This window comes from Lepus europaeus, chromosome 17, assembly GCF_033115175.1.
Source record: "Lepus europaeus isolate LE1 chromosome 17, mLepTim1.pri, whole genome shotgun sequence".
Taxonomy (NCBI): domain Eukaryota; kingdom Metazoa; phylum Chordata; class Mammalia; order Lagomorpha; family Leporidae; genus Lepus; species Lepus europaeus.
In genome coordinates this window covers 9,270,030-9,290,238 of record NC_084843.1, presented here as the reverse complement: position 1 = coordinate 9,290,238, position 20,209 = coordinate 9,270,030, and the positions used below count along the sequence as shown (strand labels likewise).

Below are 20,209 nucleotides of genomic sequence, written 5' to 3'. Positions count from 1 at the left end.
AGTGTTCCCAGGGAGGCTGAGACACGCCCAGGATGCTTGTTGAGGGGACTCCTCGGGGCGACTGCATCCCACTCAGCTGCCCCTGTCAAGAACAAACCCAGGTTAGGGGACACAGGACAAGCCACCTTTGAGAGAGTGGAGTCCATGCCAAGGGCTTGGCAAACTTGGCAAACTTGAAGGCGGCTTTGCAGCTGCACGTCCATGATTGGGGGGAGGGACTTCCGCCCCGGCGGGGGGAGGGGGGGGCGGGCATCAGTTCCACCTCCTCCGCTCTTTGAAGCCAGGCAGATTAGTAACACAGTGCTGGTTACCAGCCTACCATAAAATCCGCCCTCTCCCAGGCCGCCCACTGCATCTCCTGTGAGCGCGTGAAATGCAGCAGCGCCGGAGAAAGACGACAGGGAGCAAACGTGCAACCTTCGGGCACCTCTGCCAGGAAAAGCCAGGGTTCGGGGTTACTCACACATCGCTCTGGTGAGTGTACACCCGATCGAACAGGGCTTCCGGAGCCATCCACTTGACTGGAAGTCGACCCTGCAGGGACAGGAGAAAATGTTCAAGCCAGCATGCTGAGACAGGCCTACCCTGGCAAACTCCACGGGGCTGTGCCCATCCAGGAGTGGACGTTTTAATGATTGTTACTGGTCAGTCCCTGGGGTCAATAAGCTACAGTGGACGTATGCGATACACAGACGTGGGCCCCTCCACCAAGGCCAGCTCCTTGGATTCTCATGGTCACCTGTCTCCGTGGTACAGACACATATCCCGACCAGCCTCTAGGAAAAATTAACTCGGGAATGTCCAAGCTCTATTCTTTTCTATGAAAGTTTCTTTTATTAAAAGGCAAATTTATTCATTTGAAAGGGAGAGAGAGAAATGGGGGGGAGAGAAAGGTCATTCACCTGCTGGTTCACTCCCCACATGGCCACACTGGCTGGGGCTGGACCAATCTAAAGCTGGGGCACTGAAACTCCACCTGGGTCTCCCAAATGGGTGGCAGGGGCCCGAGCGCTCAGGCCATCCCCCGCTGCTTTCCCAGGTACATCAGCACTGGGCTGCAAGCAGGCAGCTGGGACTGGAACTGGCGCTCTGATATGGGGGTGGGGGGCAGCATCAGCAGCAGCAGCTTAACCACTGCACAGCACCTGCCCCCATGGTGAAGGTTCTCAACACGAGCTGTGTGTAGACTCTAGAGGCTGCGGATCCCTCTGTAAATGAGCATTTTACAGAAATTACCCTAAACACGGTCCCAGTGAGAGTGGGTGACGAGGAAGGCCAAAGAAGGGCGAGGAAGGGCTGGGGAAACCCTCGCCAGTCTCCTCCTGCCCTGGGCCACCCGTGACCTTCCATCACGGAAGGTTCTGCACCCCGCCCCTTCCCGCCGTCATGGCCACACACTTACATTGGTGGTTTTCTTGTAATAGTCGATGTTGTTGATATCTCTGGCCAGTCCGAAGTCTGCTATTTTCATCACATTGTTCTCTGTGACCAAAACGTTTCTGGCTGCTAAATCCCGGTGAATACACTGAAATTGAGAAAAAGAACTAACTTCACAATGCTTAGAACAAAAAGACAATACCGCCATTGCTTAAAGTGCAGGCAGAGGGCCATCTGAGGTCAAACGCAGGCTGTAGTGATTTACCCAAGAGACAGGACGGGGATGTAAGACTGAGCTGGGAGGCCGAGACCACCTGAGACCCCCAAACGTGACACTGGCACTTTGGAATTAAAAATAAACAAAGCAAGGTGCCAACCATCTCAAAGAGCCGAGGGCAACACAGCAACCGCGTTCTCCCCTCTGCAGTTCTGAACCCTCTCAGCTGCGCCCAAGTTCTTTTTTTAAAAGATTTTATTTAGTTTACTTATTTGAGAGGTAGAGCTACATTGAGAGAGGGAGAGACAGACAGAGAGGTTTTCTATCCGCTAGTTTACTCCCCAGATGGCTGCAACGGCTGGACTGGGCTGATCCGAAGCCAGGAGCCAGGAGCTTCTCCTGGTCTCCCATGCGGGTGCAGGGGCCCAAGGACTTGGGCCACCTCCACTACTTTCCCAGGCCATAGCAGAGAGCTGGATCGGAAGTGGAGCAGCCAGGACTTGAACCAGCACCCATATGGGATGCCGGTGCCTCGGGCAGAGGACTAGCCTACTGTGCCACAGCATCGGCCCCTGCAACCAAGTTATTGATTAGATCATCCTGAAACCGTTTATCACATATTCTCTCTTACTAGCAAATCCCCAGCAGAGGTGACGAGACTCCAACCTCACATCTTCTCCAGCTCCTGGTCACTCCTGTGCCATTCTGGCCTCTGTCCATCTCTGCTCCTCCCCATGCCAATGAAGAACCCCATCCCGTGACCTCCTCACACTCCCCGAATCTTGCTCCCTGCAGCTCGGCTTTGAAATCTGTCCCTCTGTGGAACCCTTGCTGACCCCCTGTCTCAGCTCAGTCTGTCTCTCCCCTTCCCCGACTTCTGCTGTCTGTGCATCAGGCCCCGACGGTAGAGGTACTGAGCCATGAAGGTTGTGTGTTCCCCTGCGTCCTGTGGTGCCAACTTTCCGCGCAAATTCCCATTTCTATCCCGACCTGTACCCCGAGACCCCTGTCATGGTTTTCAACCAGTGGTGCAGCACCTCCACAGTGCTGTGCCCCAGGCTCCTACTCCTTCACCTCTCTGGTTCTGAGGTGGACACCAGTACACTTCACACATTCGGTCAAGGCCTGTCCATTTCAACTCCAAGTACCTCTCCATACATCCATCCCACTCCCCTGCTGCTGCAAGTCTCTTAGACCAGGCAGTCTCCACCGCTCACCCTGCTCCCACTCGACCCCTCCCCCATCTCCTTTCCAGCTTCCACACCTCCCACGACACCCACCGTACCCTATCCTGACCCATCTCTCGGCCAACACCACATTCTTAGTCCAGCTGACCGGCACGCTGTCTCTGCCCCATACGTGGGGTCAAAACGCCACAGTGCTTGCCAGAAGCCAGCCGAAGATTCCGGCCGATCGACGGTTCTGATCCCAGCCCTGGGCTCAGAGAAGCCTGTTCCTTTCACCGACGCCGTTCGGGGAAGCTGCTGCACGTTCATGTTCCGAGAATTCATCGTGATACAGGATGACCAGGTCCCACGTCATCACCCCCTATTTTTGGAAGCTGCAAGCAAGTGCTTTGACAGTGTCCCTCCTGGAGGCTAACTGTCCTAGGAAGCCCGTCTCCGATCCGCCCGATGAGGCTGCGCCGGGCCGATCTCAGGCACCCCGCGAGACGGGCAGTTCAAAACAGAGAGCTCAACCCCCTCTGAAATACAAATAAGGACTGACTTTAATCTCGCCCACCCCCAACCACTTCCTGAGTGCGTTCGCTGCCGGGCCCCGTGGGGATGGGCTCCGATCAGGAACGGGAAAGCAGGAAAGCCACCCAAGCCTGCCGGTCCCTGGCCAGACTGGGAGCAGGAAACTCGAGAGCTCCCAGCCGCCCAGAGAGCCGTCTGGGCTGGAGCCGCGTTCCCGGGCTTGGAGGCCTCTTCAAATTGAACTTCCAAGCTCTGGGCCAAACTCCGCCGGTGGTGCGCTCCCGCCGACATGCGCACTCTGCATTTGGCAAGCTGTGTGGTCAGGGAATCTGGCTGCCCCGACACTCGGCTCCGACCACACATCAGGGCTCCACTTGGACAGAGATGCTGCTGGGGGCTCCCTCCACCATCTTTCCCAGGATGCTGGGGACCCCCAGCGCTCCCCTCCCCCCTGCTGGGTTGAGCAGCAGGAGACTTGGAACTAACACCCAAAACAACAAAAGTGATTAAAGGCGAGCCAAATTCCCATCGTGTGCACAGATCCGAGTGTTCCCCAGCACTGAAAGCCGGCCATTTCCTATCACGTGGGCCCTGGAACCAATCAGCGTTCCGTTTTTCTACAGGTGAGGTTCAGTCGGTTGCTAAGGAAAGGAAGGCTAACACCCCTGTGGTGCAGACAGTGTGCTGGGTGCCTCTGTACAGCTGCCAGCATTTCATTCCCATAGCAACATAAAGGGTTCATGATTATACCCATTCTACAGATGGGGAAGCCAAGGCTTGCTTTAAATTAACCCAGCCTGCTCAGGCTTAACACTTCGGAGGTTTAACTGGGTTGGAGAAATGTGCTAAAAAAGCCAGGGTTTTTTAAGTTGTGTAAGGCTCAAATAATCTGTTACCTCCTGTATTACAGTGCTTGTTATACACCACGGTGTGTGCATGTCTGCCTCCCCTGGCCACCACACACACACACACACACACACACAACACAAACTGACCACTCACTGCCTGAGGTCAGGCCCTTTGTGCTCATCTCAACATCCCCGTACAAGCCCAGAGCTGGCCCAGAAAGTGTCCACTGAGCCAACATCACAATTCCCCCTGCTCAGTGTCCAGCAGATCTCTGTCCTTTGCCTCACGCAGCAGGTCTTGAACAAGCCCATCCCTGCCCGGTGGGGCTGGCTGGGGCAGGTGGCATCTAGCCCTCCCCTGCTGGCTCACTCTCCACCTCCATGAGGATGCTCTGGGTTGAGAAGCAGGCTCCTTCCACAAGCTCCACTCTTAACCTCTCTGTCTCCCACCAGTTTCAACTCATGGCACGGTACTGTGGAGCCAGGCAATGCCCTAAGGACGTATGACTGGTCCCCTCTTTCCAGACCCTTCAGCAACGTGAAGGCAAAGAGCCACATTGGGCTACACCAGCCCCAGCACAGGCCCCTTCCCTGGGTCCAGGTGGGCAGGATCAGCCGAGAGCACCGGACAGCTGGGTGGAGGACCAGGAGACTGAGGTCTGGGACCATCCACTCCACTCTGAGGACCTATGTGCCCCAACTCAGAAGCAAGGACAGGGATGCGACCACACCTGAGCTCAAAGCGTACTGTCATTTCCCAACAGTCCTCAGCATCCTTGGCTATACAATGGGAATCCCGTTCCACCCACGTGAGAGTTCTCGGAGGGGCTTGTAAGATGTGCACGACGCACGCTCGCCCCCGTGCCTGGCCGCTGGAGAGCAGGAGCGGCAATGACCATTCTCGCTCAGCGGGAAGAGCCCTTCCTCCCTCCGCGCAGTCATCTTGGATGCGTCCAGCTGGTCCTCACTTCTCTTTCCACAGCACTGCACAGCTCCCAGACAAGGAGGATCCCAGAGTGCTGGGGCTGGGGCTGGGCTGGGGGAGGGCCACCGCTGGCTGTGGGACCAGGCCCGCCCTGCTGCTTCTCCCGTCCTCTGAGCAGAGGGAGGCACTGCGTACTCTCGTGGGGGCCTTGCAGACCACATCCTGGGTTTGTCCACCTCGCAGACGGGGCCTTCTCCGGCTCCACGTGATACCCTGTGCGTTTGGCCAGTCTTTTAGAGTTGTCTCAAGGTCCAACTCCAGGCTTCTCTTCTCCCTGCTCTGGGCTTCCCCCAGGCTACTGTCTACTCCCATTCCCATGGTGTGACAATGCCCCGTCCTTTGCTGGCTCCCGACAGCCGAGGTGGCCCTGGAGCTGAGCGTCAGCCTTGTGACGCCTCCCCTTGAGTGGCGCTCAGACATTCCAAATGAGCTCTGGATTTTCCACTGAAATCTGCCCCGGCCCTGGAGACATCCAATTCCCCGCCCAGGGAAGCTGCACTACTGTCCGACTTCTCAGGCTAGAAATCCAGGAGGCATCTTGACGGCTCTTCCTCTCGTCCATCCCTTATCATCCACTGACTCCATTGACCGTCTGATAAAGAAACTTGTCCAAAATCAACCCACAGACTTCTCTTGGTGTCTTGGGACCCAATAAGCCCTGGCCCTCAACCTCATCACTTTTAAAGATTTATTTATTTATTTGAAAGTCAGAGTTACACAGATAGAGAAGGAGAAGCAGAGAGAGAGAGAGAGAGAGAGAGAGAGAGAGAGGTCTTCCATCCATTGGTTTACTTCCCAATTGGCTGCAATGGCCAGAGCTGTACTGATCCGAAGCCAGGAGCCAGGAGCTTCTTCCGGGTCTCTCACAAAGGTGCAGGAGCCCAAGGACTTGGACCACCATCTACTGCTTTCCCAGGCCATAGCAGAGAGCTGGATCGGAAGTGGAGCAGCCAGGACTTGAACCGGCACCCATATGAGATGCCAGTACTGTAGGCGGCAGCTCAACCTGCTATGCCACAGCTCTGGCCCAGATCTCATCACTTTCATGGGACTCAGCAGCTCAAATCTTTGGAGCAAGGACCGGCTCTTGTACCGCCCTCGATGGCTCCCAGCACCGAGAGCCAAGTCCAGGGGCCTTGTCTGGGTCTTCGAGGCCCTGCACGAGCTGCGCCTTATCCCACTGCTTCCTCCACCGCACACTTCTCAGTCTGCACGCTTCTCATTCCCTCACTTGCTGGCAGTCTCTCCTACTGTCACCCACGGTCTCTGCTCCAAGAGGCCAGGGACTCTATCTGTCCTGACCACCTCACCAGAGGGCCTGGCCAGGGCACTGGACATTCAGGCTGCCCAGCAGTATTTGTTGCAGGACTGAATGAATGGTGAGGCCCGGCTCCCACCTCTTTCTAATTAGGAGCTCCTCGCTGGGTGCGAAAAATGCTTCCTCCATCTCCCAACCAGAAGGGCACAAAGTGACCAAGAGCAAGGGATCAGAGGGGGCAGTCTGCGGCCAGACCTCCCCTCCCAGGGCTCCCTGTGGGAATGCCTCCAAGCTGCAGAAAGGGGAAAGACAGCCAGGCCCCTCTGCAGGCCTGCCCGACCTGCTCGGCAGACTGAGTCACTCTGTCTCCACGCCCAACCTCCCCGTGCACAGCTGCACACACACACCCCACAAGCATGCACACCTGAACACACGCACACGCTCCCAGGCACGCCCCATACACACTTACGACTGACGGGCACTCCCGTGGCTGGCAGGCCGTTCAAGCGGCCCAGGCTCACGTGGTTTGTGTTGGCAGAGGACATGGCTCGCACCTGCCCGGGGACCTGAGGGACTCAGCTGCCGCGTTCAGCTCCATTGCAGGGAGCAGCTGGGCCCACCTCTGCCCCAGGAGGGGCTGCAACCTTGCGGGGCTGAGGAGGGGTCCTCGAAAATGCCCCTGAGGGTATCAGGACACCTGTCTGGCTGCTTTTGTTATAACCAGCATAGCTGAAGTTCCACGGGCAGTGGCACGCCTGGAATGCCGGCGATTCACCTCGGGGGACCTGGCCGCCTCCTAACCACAGAGGCTCCCCCGCCAAGTGAGACAAAGCAAACCCAGGATCCGGGTCACTAAAATACCCCTTCTGTTTGATCTTCACTCTTCACAATATTTAACATTATATCCAACTCAAAGCCTGAAACACAACACCCAGAGTCGGTGTCCAAAAACATTAACACCAAAAAAGAGAAAAAAAAAAGTCATGAGGATGCCCGGGCACACTCCACGGAGTGGCCATTCGTGCTCCAGCCGGCCACGGTGACCGAGTCAAGGCCAGCCCGACATCTCTGCCCATCAGCGGGAGCCAGGAAGGGTTCAGAAGGCTGCTTGAGTCGTGAGTAAGGCAGTAAGTATTTTCCAAGGTTGTGCCTGGCAGGCCAGGGCTTGATGCAGCAAGTGAGCACCTCCCAACGGCCTGTTCAAAGACGTTTTGAACCGGCCTCCGCCCCCCACCAAGTGGAAGGCAGAGAGCTCACCTTCTGGGAAGCCAAGTACTCCATGCCCCTGGCCAGCTGGTAGGTGCACGACACCAGGTCCTTGAAGGTCATCTGTTCTTCGGGCACCCGGTTGATGTCGTATGAGTACTCCATGCCGGGCGGCCTGCGGGCTCGCAGGTACTCACGCAGGTTGCCCTTGGAGGCGTACTCAACCAGGACGTACAGCGGCCCTGCGGACAGACCAGAGGAGCCCCCTGAGCCACGGAACCCAGCCCCCGCCCCGCAACGACCCAGCGCAGGCCCTGTAGCTGTCACTGCCCAGTGCTCTTTGTTCCTGGAGTTTAACGCCCATATACAACCAGACACCCGAGTTCTCGTTTCTCCCAGCCGGTCATCAGTCCTGGGCCCAGACAGTCCCCCAAGGCCCTAAGAAATAAAATGCAGCACGGAGGAAGGTGGCCTCGCGGAAGGCACCAGCTGTCAACCAATGTGCTCCCTTGGCTTCCAGCTCACTACGAGAGTCAGCCTTCGAATCTATGGGTTCCCCACAGGCGGATTTAGCCAGCCCTGGCCTGGAAATACTCAGAGGGAAACATCGCACAGACTTTTCTCTTGTCGTCAGCCCAGAGACAAGATGGCACCAAGCCACTGACACTGCGCTTGCCTTGTGTTAGGCACTATAATGTATCCAGCGTGCATGGGTTGTATGCAAGCACTACGCCGATTCATAGCAGGGACTTGAAATCTACACAGTTCAGCATCTCCGAGGGGCCCTGGGACCCACCCGCCACGGACACCAAGGGTTGGATGTACTCTACGTACATATATGTAGTGACAAAATACATCTCGTTTTTAATCATACAAGTGAGTAACAAGGGGTCGGCACTGTGGCATTGCGGGTGAAGCTGCTGCTTGCAGTGCCGGCATCCCATACGGGCACTGATTCTGGTCCCAGCTGCTCCACTTCCAATCCAGCTCTCTGCTATGGCCTGAGAAAGCAGTGGAAGATGGCCCAAGTCCTTGGGCCCCTGTACCCGCGTGGGAGACCTGGAAGAAGCTCCTGGCTCCTGGCTTCGGCTGTTGTAGCCAATTGGGGAGTGAACCAGCAAATGGAAGACTTCTCTCTCTCTGCCTCTCCTTCTCTCTCTGTGTAACTCCAACTTTCAAATAAATAAATAAATCTTAAAAAAAAAAAATAACAAACTTAAAAAAAAATTTTTTTTTGAGAGGCAGAGACAGAGCAAGCTCCCATCCATTTGTCCACTTCCCAAAATGTCCATAGTAGCTGGAGATGGGCCACAGCCAGGAGCCAGAAACTCAATCCAGGTGTCCATAGGGGTGGCAGGGACCCAACTACTTGAGCCATCACTGCTGAGTCGCAGGGTCTACACTGGTAGAACTGAACCCAGGTGCTCTGATGTGGCACATGGGTTCTTTTATTTTCTTTTCCCTTTTTTAAAGATGTATTTATTTTAAAAGCAGAGTTGGGGCCAGCACTGTGGCATAATAGCAGCCCTGGCATCCCATATGGGCACTGGTTGGAGTCATGGCTGCTCCTCTTCTGATCCAGCTCTCTGCTATGGCCTGAGAAAGCAGAAGAAGATGGCCTGAATGCTTGGGCCCCTGCACTACGTGGGGGACCCGGAAGAATCTCCTGGCTCCTGGCTTTAGATTGGTCCAGCTCTGGCTGGTGGCCATTTGGGGAGTGAACCAGCGGATAGAAGACCTTCATCTCTGTCTCTCCCTTTCTCTAATTCTGCCTCTCAAATAAATAAATAAAATCTTTAAAAAAAGGAAGGCACAGTTACAGAGAGATGGAGACAGACAGGCACACACACAGAAGGAGAGAGATTGATTGATCTTCCATCTGCTGGTTCACTCCCCAAATGGTGGTAACAACTGTGGATGGGCCAGGCTGAAGCCAGGAGTCTGGAATTCCACCCAGGGTCTCCCACTGGGTTCAGGGGCCCAAGGACTTGGGCCATTCTCTGCTGCTTTCCCAGGTGCATCATCGGGGAAGTGCAACAGTCGGGACGAGAACAGCACCCACTCAGGATGCCAGCATTGCAGGCGATGGCTTAACCCCTGTGCCACAGCCCCAGGCCCCATTCCACCCCTGCACCATGGGTTTCCTACTAGATTAAATGCCCACTCCCAAAGATAGGGCTTTAAAATAATGTCCCCTCACTATCACCAAGGAACCACGTTAGGCTGATAAAAATAAGTCCAGATGACTCCCTTTCACAACACACACATTTCCACAGAAATACAGCAGGCTTGCTCCGTTCCTATGTGCTCAAGCACGTGTAGGCTGCTTCCGGGTTTTTGTCATAACAAACAGTGGTCAGTGAACACTCCTTTAATTTCTCTGTGGTGTAGACTAAGGGGCTGGCAAACCACAGCCCACAGGCCAAATCCTGCCCACTGCCCACCACTCGTTTCTGTACCTAGATTACTTCATTCCTGCAGGATTTGTGACAATGCGAGGCCCCCAGATCCTATCATGCCCACCCTCTACCTGTGATTCCTGGTTAGATCCATCAGAGAGACAGGCATTTCTAAGTTTGTCCATTACTGTCAAGTTCGTCTGCAAAGTGCCGGAAGCCCCTCAGTGAAGGAGCCCGGCCTCTCTCTCTGGAAGACCCTGTATTCTTCATACTGTGTTCTCCTCTCCCAAGCTCTCCTTAGCAACCCAGCCACTGCTGCCCACTGCACTCAGCATGGTGTGGACTCCTCCATCCTCACTTTAAGGGAGGAACTTCTCAACCAAAACGGAGGATCCTCCACTGCAATCTCTTAGCACTCAGAAAACAAAAACCTGAGTGGCCAGCCTTGTCCACAACACTCTCCAGGTAACAGTGGGGCCCTAAGGGGCCCCAAGCGCAGTCACCCCACACTCACCGGCTCCCAGTTGCACCACAGGGGCAGTGCTCCCTCTGTGTGTGTGGGGGGGGGGGGCAGCTTCCTAAGGGTATTTTACAAGCTCCTTAAACATGCACCGGAGGTGCCCCGGGAGCAGGATCCAGAAGCCTGGTTGCTTCTACGTTAAGCACGGAGTCTTTAATGAAAGCGTTTTCCCTCCTACTCACCATCCTGCGTACAGGCGCCAAGAAGATTGATGATGTTCTTGTGTTTTCCGATCATCTTCATCATCTCCATCTCTGAGACCAGATCCGAAAGGTCCTTCTCCGTGGCGTCATCTACAGACATGAAGTCAGTCACAGTCGGGCTCACGTCCCCTCACTCGCCAGCCACCACCAGTAGCTGCTTTATAAACACTGAGCAGAAGCGGCCAGACACTGAATCTTACAAGCAGACTGCGCTCCACCAATCAGCTCCTGCGTTTTATCGGGAAGGACCAAAGGCCCAGACAGGAGCTGCCCCCGCTCTGTGTCCAAGAGCTCGCTGGGATCAGCAGGGGCGGCGGTCAAGGACACAGGTGCTGTTGCTAAGGCCGACTATTTTCCAGAAACCTCACTTGTGTATTTTCACCAATGATGAAATAATCCCACAGCAAACCTGACGGTGCCTGAAACAACTCCGAGAATAACACTGGCGGAGCGGACGTGGGTGGGAACATTCTGGTCGCCACAGATGACCTAAGAGTGTGTGCACAGCTCACTGTGCTGGGCTAGGGCCCATGCCTGCTACTGGCCTGTTACAAACCTCTTCGTAACGCAAGCAAGACTGGTATCCATGGGATCTGCGCAGGCTCAGCTAGCCTCGCGTAAATGGCAAGGCTCTCCTTGTGGGTCCCCCAAACCTGGGTTAACTAACAGCTTTTTAAGGGACTACATTGCAAAAAATGCTTTTTAGCTTCCGAAAAGGAAGAGCAATGAAGCTGAGCAGGTGCGAAGTGTGCACGGAGGGACACGGAGGAGGGGCCTCCTGCCACGCGGAGGGAGGCGCACCTGTGGATGCTCAGCTCGGACACTCCCCTCCTTCTCAGCAGGCTCTTGGCCATCCACCAGCTGGAAAAAGGACGCGCCACAAACAAGGGCTCCAGGACTAATGTCCTTGGACGTCCAAGAGGGAGGGCTGCCAGTTGTGGCGTAAACTGGGAAACGACTCCAGACCTCCTATAGTGGCCCCACATCGCTCTGAGCCCCGTTGACAAAATCAGTTCTGCAGACAGAGATGCAAAGCCGGGCTCCTCCTCGCACCTGGCCCTGGCCCACGGCCCACACCGGTGATGCCAGGACACCCAGGGGACGATGCCCAGGAAGGGAAGAGGCCATCTCAAACCACCCCCATTGTCCTCGGGAGCCACTCAGACCAAAGGCATAAAAAATCAGCGTCTTTGTGACTATTTCCAGTCGCCCCTTCCCCTGGGGGTGGGAAGTGCTGACCATCCCAAGAGAAACCCCAAAAGGGAGCCAAAGCCCAAGTCACGAGCCACGTGCCTGGCGCCCCATAGCCCGAGGACAGAGCTTTCTGCTGGAGGCATGGGTCTCCTTTGTGCTGTGTGATCCCTACAGTGGGGTTTGTAACGTGACCGTTCCCCATGACTCTCCTCTTAACAGAGTTCATGGCTACGAGTCCTGCAAGCTCCTGGGACATGGGTACAGAGCAGGGCTGCAAGGCCGCTGCAGAAATGTCACAGCCCCACGCTGACAGCTCGGGGCCCCTGCTCCCTCGCACGCCCCCAGCCCATCCTGTCGGTCCTTCCCCCAGCTCCCAATGCCAATTCCCCTTCACTTGTGAGTTAAAGTTTAGACCCCAAAGCCACCGTGCTGACCCCATCACATCATCAGTGATGTGTGGGCTGACACTTTCTAAGCACACGAAAACACAGAGGGGATGAAGAACCAAGTCACTGATCAGGAGCCGAGGAGCAACTCCATAGGAGACGACCACTTTCCACCCGAACCGGCTTCTCTTTTTCATAAGCACACACAGCTCAAGATAAATAGCCTGTCCAAGGGGCTGATTTATCCTGAAAACCCCTCAACCTCGAGGTCAGCTATGTGCCCCCTGACCCCGGCCATGATGGAGGTCGCATGCCACAAAAGGAACATTCTTGATAAGACCCCCAGCCCTGCCCCCGCACTCCCGCCTCCCCACTCACCTTTCAACATTTTCACCGCCACAGTGACCGCCTCCTTGGGCTTGTCTTTGTCGATTCCCACTGCTTCGGCCATGACCACTTGCCCAAAGCAACCTTCTCCCAGGGGTTTGCCCAGCGTCAACCTGTGGGTGTAAATAAAGGATCGGCACATGGCATCAGGCAGAGGGGCATGGCGAGGGAGATTCCAGAAACATAAAAATCTTCCAGCGGCTCGCAAAGGCATGGAGCAGCCATCACATGGAACTAATGAGACGCAGGGCACACACGCGCTCGAGTATTTTCTTAGTGACGTTTTCGAGAGTGTCAATTACTGGTGGAACAGCTATTAAATTTCACATTTGTATTCGCGATTTATTTTCTTTATGGAAGGGATCCCTGCTCGCGAGGTGGTCAGCTTTCCTAAGTGCCAACAACGAGGAGCTTTTGATCTTGGGCCAATTAAATATTTGTAATTCAGAATGTCTCAAAGAAAAACATGCAAGCTGCTCTGAGTTTTTGTCCCTGTCAAGGGGTGGCTTTAAAATCACTATTATGCAAATACCAATGGATTTTATGGTCATACTCCTTGCCAACTTCCAGGATATGAATCTGAAATGCATCTCAGGGAATCTCTAATTTTTCACTAAAGAAAAAAAAGTTCCAGAAAATGGGGGAAGTTTTTTCTTTTTAATTAAGTTTAGAGAACCTTGTGACTACCCTCAAACTACCCATGAATAAAATCCAAAGTGCACACCACAAATTAAACGTCCGAGCTTTAGATCAGGGGTGGGGAGCCTTCGTCTGCCAAGCACCATTTGGATGTTTAGAACATCGTTTGCGGGCCATACACCAGTATTCACGTAGAATTAGTCTGCTATAGTTTTACTGCAATTGTCCTGGCAGGGCCAGACCAAACGATTCTGCGGGCCTTCCGCGGCCCGTGAGCCAAATGTTTCCCCACGTCTGCTTTGGACGCTCTATGCACGTCACACAAAGGGCCATTCCTTGTCCCTGGGCTTTCCAGAAAGCAACAGAATGGAGGGGTCCCTGGGGTCCTCCCTGACACAGCAAGGACCGCGCGGCCGCTGGTGACGGTACTTACGGTAAGGACGCAACAGCACGCAAGGGTTCCCCACGAGGGAGGGCAGTGTGTGCTGTGCTGAGGTCATTCGCTTTCTACCCAGATCGAAAATTAAATTTAACATCTTGGCAGAAAATAAACATTTGCATTGGAAAAACGGCTAATTTATGTCCTCCTGCCCCTGCTACCACAAGCCCAACAGGCCTGCCTTTGTGTAACTCCCAACTCCATCTAAGAAACTGATTCTAAAGAGCCTTCATTCATCGGAGAGCTGCTCCACCTACGTCCGTGCGGCGTGCTATTTGGAAAGGCACAGCACTCAGATTTTCCACACTCAGGGCACCCCCGGGTGGGAGCTAACAGTTTGGCACATACAGACTCCCACTGTTGACTGTGGCGTCACAGCTGGCACGAGGTACGGTCTGACCCTGCAAGCTACAATTTCCTAACCCAGGATCAAACTCCCCAGTTCAATCGCACATGCATGGGAATGTGCAGGGAGCTGCCAGCTTCTAGGAGCACACACGACCAGGGGGCGGGCAGGGCTCCCTGAGAAACACCCTCCCTCGCTCTGCAGTCTGCAGGTAAAGAAGCCCCTGGTGTTTTCTCCGGTGCCTCACCAGGAGAGGTCCAAAGAGCACACTGCAAAGGATCCTCAAAGAATGAATGAATGAATGAACGAACGGCCTTTTCCCTCTGGCACACAGATACACTGGACATGACTTCCATTAGCACCCTCATGGATTCCTGGACAATGCTGCAGTTCTAGCTTAGGGTTCCCATTAGAATCTCTGCTGGGTGTCGGGAAGCAGAACCGATAGTTGTGTGAAATCGGAATTGCGAGTGCTACACCAGCTGCCTCTCCCTTCCAAAGCGAGCTCGTCACGTCCAGCCTCCAGAGGAGCTCATCTCGATGCTTCCAGATGAGCAGATGTACGTACAAGAAGTGTACATCAAACATGAACATGATCTCAAGGGGACAGCACGGACGTCAGACAAACAGAGCCGCTGTTTATAAGCACATCAAGCGCTTATTCTGGTTTATTTGATGCAGCAACAGAGCGAGTATTTCCATCCTGCCTCGCTGCCAGGCCGGTCAGATTCTACTTACTGCAAGAGGTCCTGGCTACAGCCCCAGCCACCAGTGAGCACCACCCCCAGGTTCTGAAGGCAGGGCTGCAGGTTTACCATTGGTCCCGCTGACTGTGCCTGGCAGCCCCTTCTCACCAAGGGTTACAGCTCACAGAGCCCAGGCTGCCAAGGCACGAGGGGCAATGAGAGGTAAACTCCCAAGGCCAAGATCGGAGCTGAGTCCTCTGCGGTGTGTACCAGGATGCTCATTGTACAGGAACGAAGTTCACAGAGCAGGTGCCGCAGCCAAGGTTGCCTAGCCCCTGCCTAGCAGAGCCCGATTCTATATGGACTGTAAGATGGTCCAGGACATCCACAGCCCCCAACAATGACTTCAGGGGACAGCGCCTTCCCTGAACACCTATCGGAACACCTCTATACCTGCCAGTAAGAAAATGCTACGCACCACAGACATCAAATGTCAAGCACCATATTTGAAGCTTCTTGGCTCCATATTACATTAATAACCATTGAAAACAGCAACACTGGACAAAGATTTGTAAGGCAATTTATATTCTGCCTCTAATTTCTCCAAAGAAAATTAGCTACAGAAAAGCCATGGTCTGGTGGCCAGAGCTGGAATGTCAGATCTCTCTTACAGATTGGGTAATTCCACTTTTATTCCATTTGACTGGGTTGGAATTGTGTAGAAATTGAAAGAATAACCAGATACCATCATGCTTGGGAACCAGTCAGCTCTTGGTAGCTCTGGTTTAAAGGAGCTACCTTAAAAAATAATAATTTCTGGCTATTTATAAACAGAATCTCACTCCCACTGACATCACCAGAGCAAGACCTTTGCAGTTAGAGAAAATGTCAAACCAGTACCCCACTGAGACGCGGTCTCCACTCGGGGACATGTGCCGCGGCAGAACTCACTTGTCTCTGGGGAACTCCCATTTGGGGTCCTCCGGCAGCTCGTACTCGGAGACGCCCGCCAGCATGGGGGTGTCCGCGGCGGAGGAAAGGCGTGTCGTTATCCTCACCAGCGGGGTGTTGGAGTTCATGGAGGAGCTGGACTCCGCCGAGACCTGGATACAAAATGCAAAGACACACATGTAATCCTGGCTCCACCGTGGAAGGCTGGGAGTCAGCCAGGGCCCAGCCAGCTGGAAGACTGCTCCGTGGAGGGGAAGGCGGTGGGGGCGGGCAGAAGTGAGCCGCGGACCAAAATGAAAACCATCCGAGGCCTTTGCATCCTCTGCCTTCCCTCCCCTCTAGGCAGGCCTAGATTTCGGCCAAATTCTAGGTTCCCGAGAGCAGGCTTTCAAATGGACATTTTATGCAGTGTTTGATTAAAATAGAAGTCTCTTTCCTGTCCTGCTTCCTCGGGATAACCACTTGACGACATGCAGACTTCAGTGGTGTTGTGACCGCCTGTTGCCTCCACCTGCACCGAGCACCAGACAACCAGTCTCTCACACCTGCTCAGACCCTGGTCACTGCTGTGCCCCTGACATTTCACAAATACTTTGAGCAAACCAGCTCTTCTGTACTTCCCGTCTCTTGAAATATAAAGTGGGCTATCCTAAGGAAAACCCTAGGATTTGAATGTGAAAGTCTTCCAGTAGCCCCAAGCCCTTCTGTTCAGGGTCACCCAGAACGTGGGCACTGGGACCCGATTTCTGGTCCTCTGGAAACTCGCTGGTGCCCAGGCCAATCGGTGAAAAATGGGCTGGCTTTTGTCAACTTCAGTTCCAGAAACCAATTCACTGAACATGTGGGATGAAGGATCCAGGAAAGCAAAGCGCACCTCAGTTTACAAGCACACGGAGAGCTGCTCTCCCTCCCACAGCACCCAGGGCTGCTCTGGGTTATTTTCTCATTTATCCTCATCCATCTCAGGCTGCACCTGAGAAATGATCACCTCTGTAGTCCATCGTCTTCAGCTGGCTTTGATGGAGGAAGGCTCGGGCAGAGCCCACTGGAAGGCCACTTTGGAGGATCCCTTCTGAAGGGGGAACACAACTTTGGCCCACGGGAGTTGGACCTTGAGGTTACAAACAACCCGTCCGAGACGCCCACCTCGGAGTCTGTCTCCTGGTCACAGGACTCCCCGGGGCACTGACAAACACCTTGTAAATCAAGCTGGCAAAAATGCAACCCAGATGAACGAATTCAGCTGGGACGAACTTTCACAAGGTGGACCCTGGACTCCCCTCAAAGGGAACCAGAGGACCTGGACTCCCCCAGGAATGTCCTATCTGGACAGGCACGTCCCCACTTTGTAAACTCTGATGGCCTGTGATGGGGGCTGCAAACTCGAGAAGATGGCCAACAATGGGCTGGAGGTTAAATCCATTGTTTCCAGTATTAAAATCAAACAGGAGGGGTTGATGCTGTGGCACAGTGGGTTAAGCAGCTGTTTTACAAGGCCGGCATCCCATACTGGAGTGCAGTTTGAGTCCCAGCTCCTCTGATTCTGATCCGGCTCCCTGTGTGAGATAATCCAAGCACTCAGGCCCCTGCCACCCATGTGGGAGCCTGGGATGGAGTTTCTGGCTCCTGGCTTTGGCCTGGCCCAGCCCTGGCTGTTGCAGCCATTTGGGGAGTGAACCAGCAGATGGAAGATCTCTCTCTCTCTCTTGCACTCGCTTTCTTGTGTGTGTGTTTCTCCCTTTCAGATAAATAAAACTTAAAATAAACAAAACAAAACCAAGTAAACAGGCCGTATTTTAACATGACACTCCTACTAGCTTTTAAAATGTTCACATCCCTGAGACTTCTAAGCAACCTTTTGGCAGGGGGCAATTCCTGCTAAATTTCATCATGTAGGAGCGATCTCTGCATTTGCCACAGTAAACGTTTTAGTTACTTATTTATTTATGTATTTGAAAGAGTTGTAGACAGGGAGAAACAGAGAGAGAGAGAGAGAGAGAGAGAGAGAGAGAGAGAAAGCATTTTCCATCCACTGGTTCACTCCCCCATAACGGCCACAATGGCCAGGGCGGGGCCAGGTCAAAGCCAGGAGCCTGGAACTCCACCCAGGGTCTCCCATGTAGGTGACAGTGCCCATGAACTTGGGCCACCTTCCTCTACCCAACATCTGGGACTTGAACCAGTGCTCAAAGAATGCCAGCATCGCAGATGGTGGCTCAGTCTACTAAGCCACAACACTGGCCTCCAGCCTGGCAAAAAAAATTTTTTTAATTAAAAAGAAGGAGCTGAAGAATCATGAATTTTGGAGCTGAGAGCTTCCTACCCGTGTATGCAGGCTACACAGAGAAGCAGCAGGAGCAGGCAGGGAAAGACAAGAAGGCAATGTGTGAGCTCCCGTGGAATCCACTGCTACTCTGCAGTAGCAAAGCCACAGATGAGCAGTCAGACAACTGCCAAGCCCCGTCCAGAGTCTCCGCGTGCCCAACCTCATGGCCTTGAGCTGGTCCCCTCCCCAGGACACAGAAGAGACCAGGAGGGCCCTTCAGGGAACTTCAAGGTTTCCAGTTTGTGACCACACAAACATCTCGGGTTCTGGCCCAGAGATTCAGGACCGGATTTGGTCAAAGATGCTTCCCCAAATCTTTTCATCCACCCAAACTCATTTGGCACCAGGGCCGCGTGCTGTGAATGAAAAAGGAGCCTGGTGTTTTCAAAAAATAAAAAGGCCTTCTGGAATGTTCCGCCACACAAACAGGTAAAGCCACCGCTCGCTGCAGTGCGGACTCCTACTTGAAGCTCACGGCAGGAAGAGTTGGCACCCAGGCCCTGAACGGCCGACATCTAGGGGATTCTGCGGTCAGGACACTGCACAGCCAGCATCACTGCCCGCCACAAAGAGTTCCCTTACGGGAGGGCGCGGGGTGCCGTGGTCATTGCGGGGGAGCCTGCTTAGGTGATCACCGTGGGGAGGGGGGAGGCCCATCCTGGAGGAGGCTCTGTCAGTGAGGCTCACCGAGGACGGTGGGGGAAGCAGCCTTCCCACGCGGGATGGGAGGACACAGGCATTTACAAGTTCTGGATAGGACACAGGAGACCCAGTCCTGAGGTCACCTTCGCAGAGAGAGAGCAGGTGTCGGGGAAGGGGGAGGAAGTGTCTTCTTCCAGAACTTTCTAGACCATTTGGATTTGATGAATATGTATATGTATTTTTCTTTAAATGGAAGTAATGTGCTTTAACAAAAATCACAAGAAGGATCTAAACCAAGGCATGAAAAGAAGAAGAGAAGAAAGGGCATGAGACTGAGGTGACAGACAGACAGACAGACACGGTCCCGACAGAGTTTAGGAGGTGAGGGTGCAGGGAGGGACAGCAGTCGGGTGCTCCATGCCGAGCCTGGCACTCAGGGCAGCCAGTTCGGTTTGCTCCTAACATGACAACAAGGGCTTGGCGCGTCTTTAGGATCGTTTGCTGCCCAGGGCCGAGGGAACCCGCGAACGCCCGTTTCTCAGGAGAGCCGGAGCACGGGACCCTGGGGATGCTCCTCGTGCGCGGCACTCTGCAAGCACCTGCAGACAGGAGGAAAACCCGGGGGTGACAGCAAGACAGGAAGTGCCCTCAATGCGGCTGTGGAGGGCAAGGCCTCTGCTCACAGCCAGGGTGGCTGGGGCTCACCAAGCCCAAAATAAAGATACAAGGAGTGAGGGCACAGGCCCAGGGCGGGGACAAGAGTGTAAAGAACTCCTTCTGACTGCTGTGGCTTAGAGGTGACTCCAGACCAGAAAACGTGACATCCCTCTGAAGGGCCTGCTCTGCAGCTCACCTGTGTCCCCCTTCCCTCCCCAAAGCAACCTGCAATCCACACAGGTCCCCCAGCTGAGGCCTTAGCCAGGTCTCACCTGGAACGCCTTTGAAATGGAAAACCTACAGAATAAATACAGAAAGCCTTTATAAACCCGGTGCTGTTGTAGCCATCACAATTAGAAATCCTGTTTACACAAGGGATGCTTGCTGGGATTTTGTTCAGGTGAAACACAGAGATTCTGATTCAATCTATAAATCCAGAAAATACTTCTATAAAAACACAGGGAAACAGGTAAGAAAGTGGCCCGGTGTAAGAAGCAGGGATCAGAGCGCGCTGTCTGCCGAGGTACATCTTAATTTTACCTCCATGCATTTTTACTATGCTTTTAAAATCCCCGCTGGGGCTGTAAAACACAGGCTGCTCTCTCTGCACTCTTGCTGCTCTGAAAGCAAACCTGTTCTGAGGCCGGGGCGGCCCTGGCAGCTGAAGCCCCCGGGAGACTCCCGGAGGTTTCAGGGGCTCCCTGCCTCCGAGTCCCACCCCTCCAGGAACCCCCAGCCCCACCCCCTCCAGCAGTCGTCGGCTTCCCCACCAGCTCTTCCTCCATTCCATCTAGAAACTTCAGCTCCAGAGCTGCCGCTTGCCTGGTCCAGTGAGAAGCTACA

General features: G+C 54.2%; 1 protein-coding gene across 11 annotated transcripts in view; it reads right to left on the bottom strand.

Annotated features, from left to right (window-relative positions):
* The window catches only part of FGFR2 (fibroblast growth factor receptor 2), a 103,421-nt gene that overhangs the window by 7,186 nt on the left and 76,026 nt on the right, over window positions 1-20,209 (bottom strand). For all 11 annotated transcript variants that reach the window (XM_062213923.1, XM_062213926.1, XM_062213928.1 and 8 more), the window contains 6 exons: window positions 15,742-15,893; window positions 12,672-12,793; window positions 10,693-10,803; window positions 7,643-7,833; window positions 1,403-1,525; window positions 464-534 (listed from right to left, as the gene is read on the bottom strand). In XM_062213923.1, the coding sequence (XP_062069907.1) occupies window positions 464-534; window positions 1,403-1,525; window positions 7,643-7,833; window positions 10,693-10,803; window positions 12,672-12,793; window positions 15,742-15,893 (770 nt within the window). The remainder of the gene's footprint in view (window positions 1-463; window positions 535-1,402; window positions 1,526-7,642; window positions 7,834-10,692; window positions 10,804-12,671; window positions 12,794-15,741; window positions 15,894-20,209) is intronic.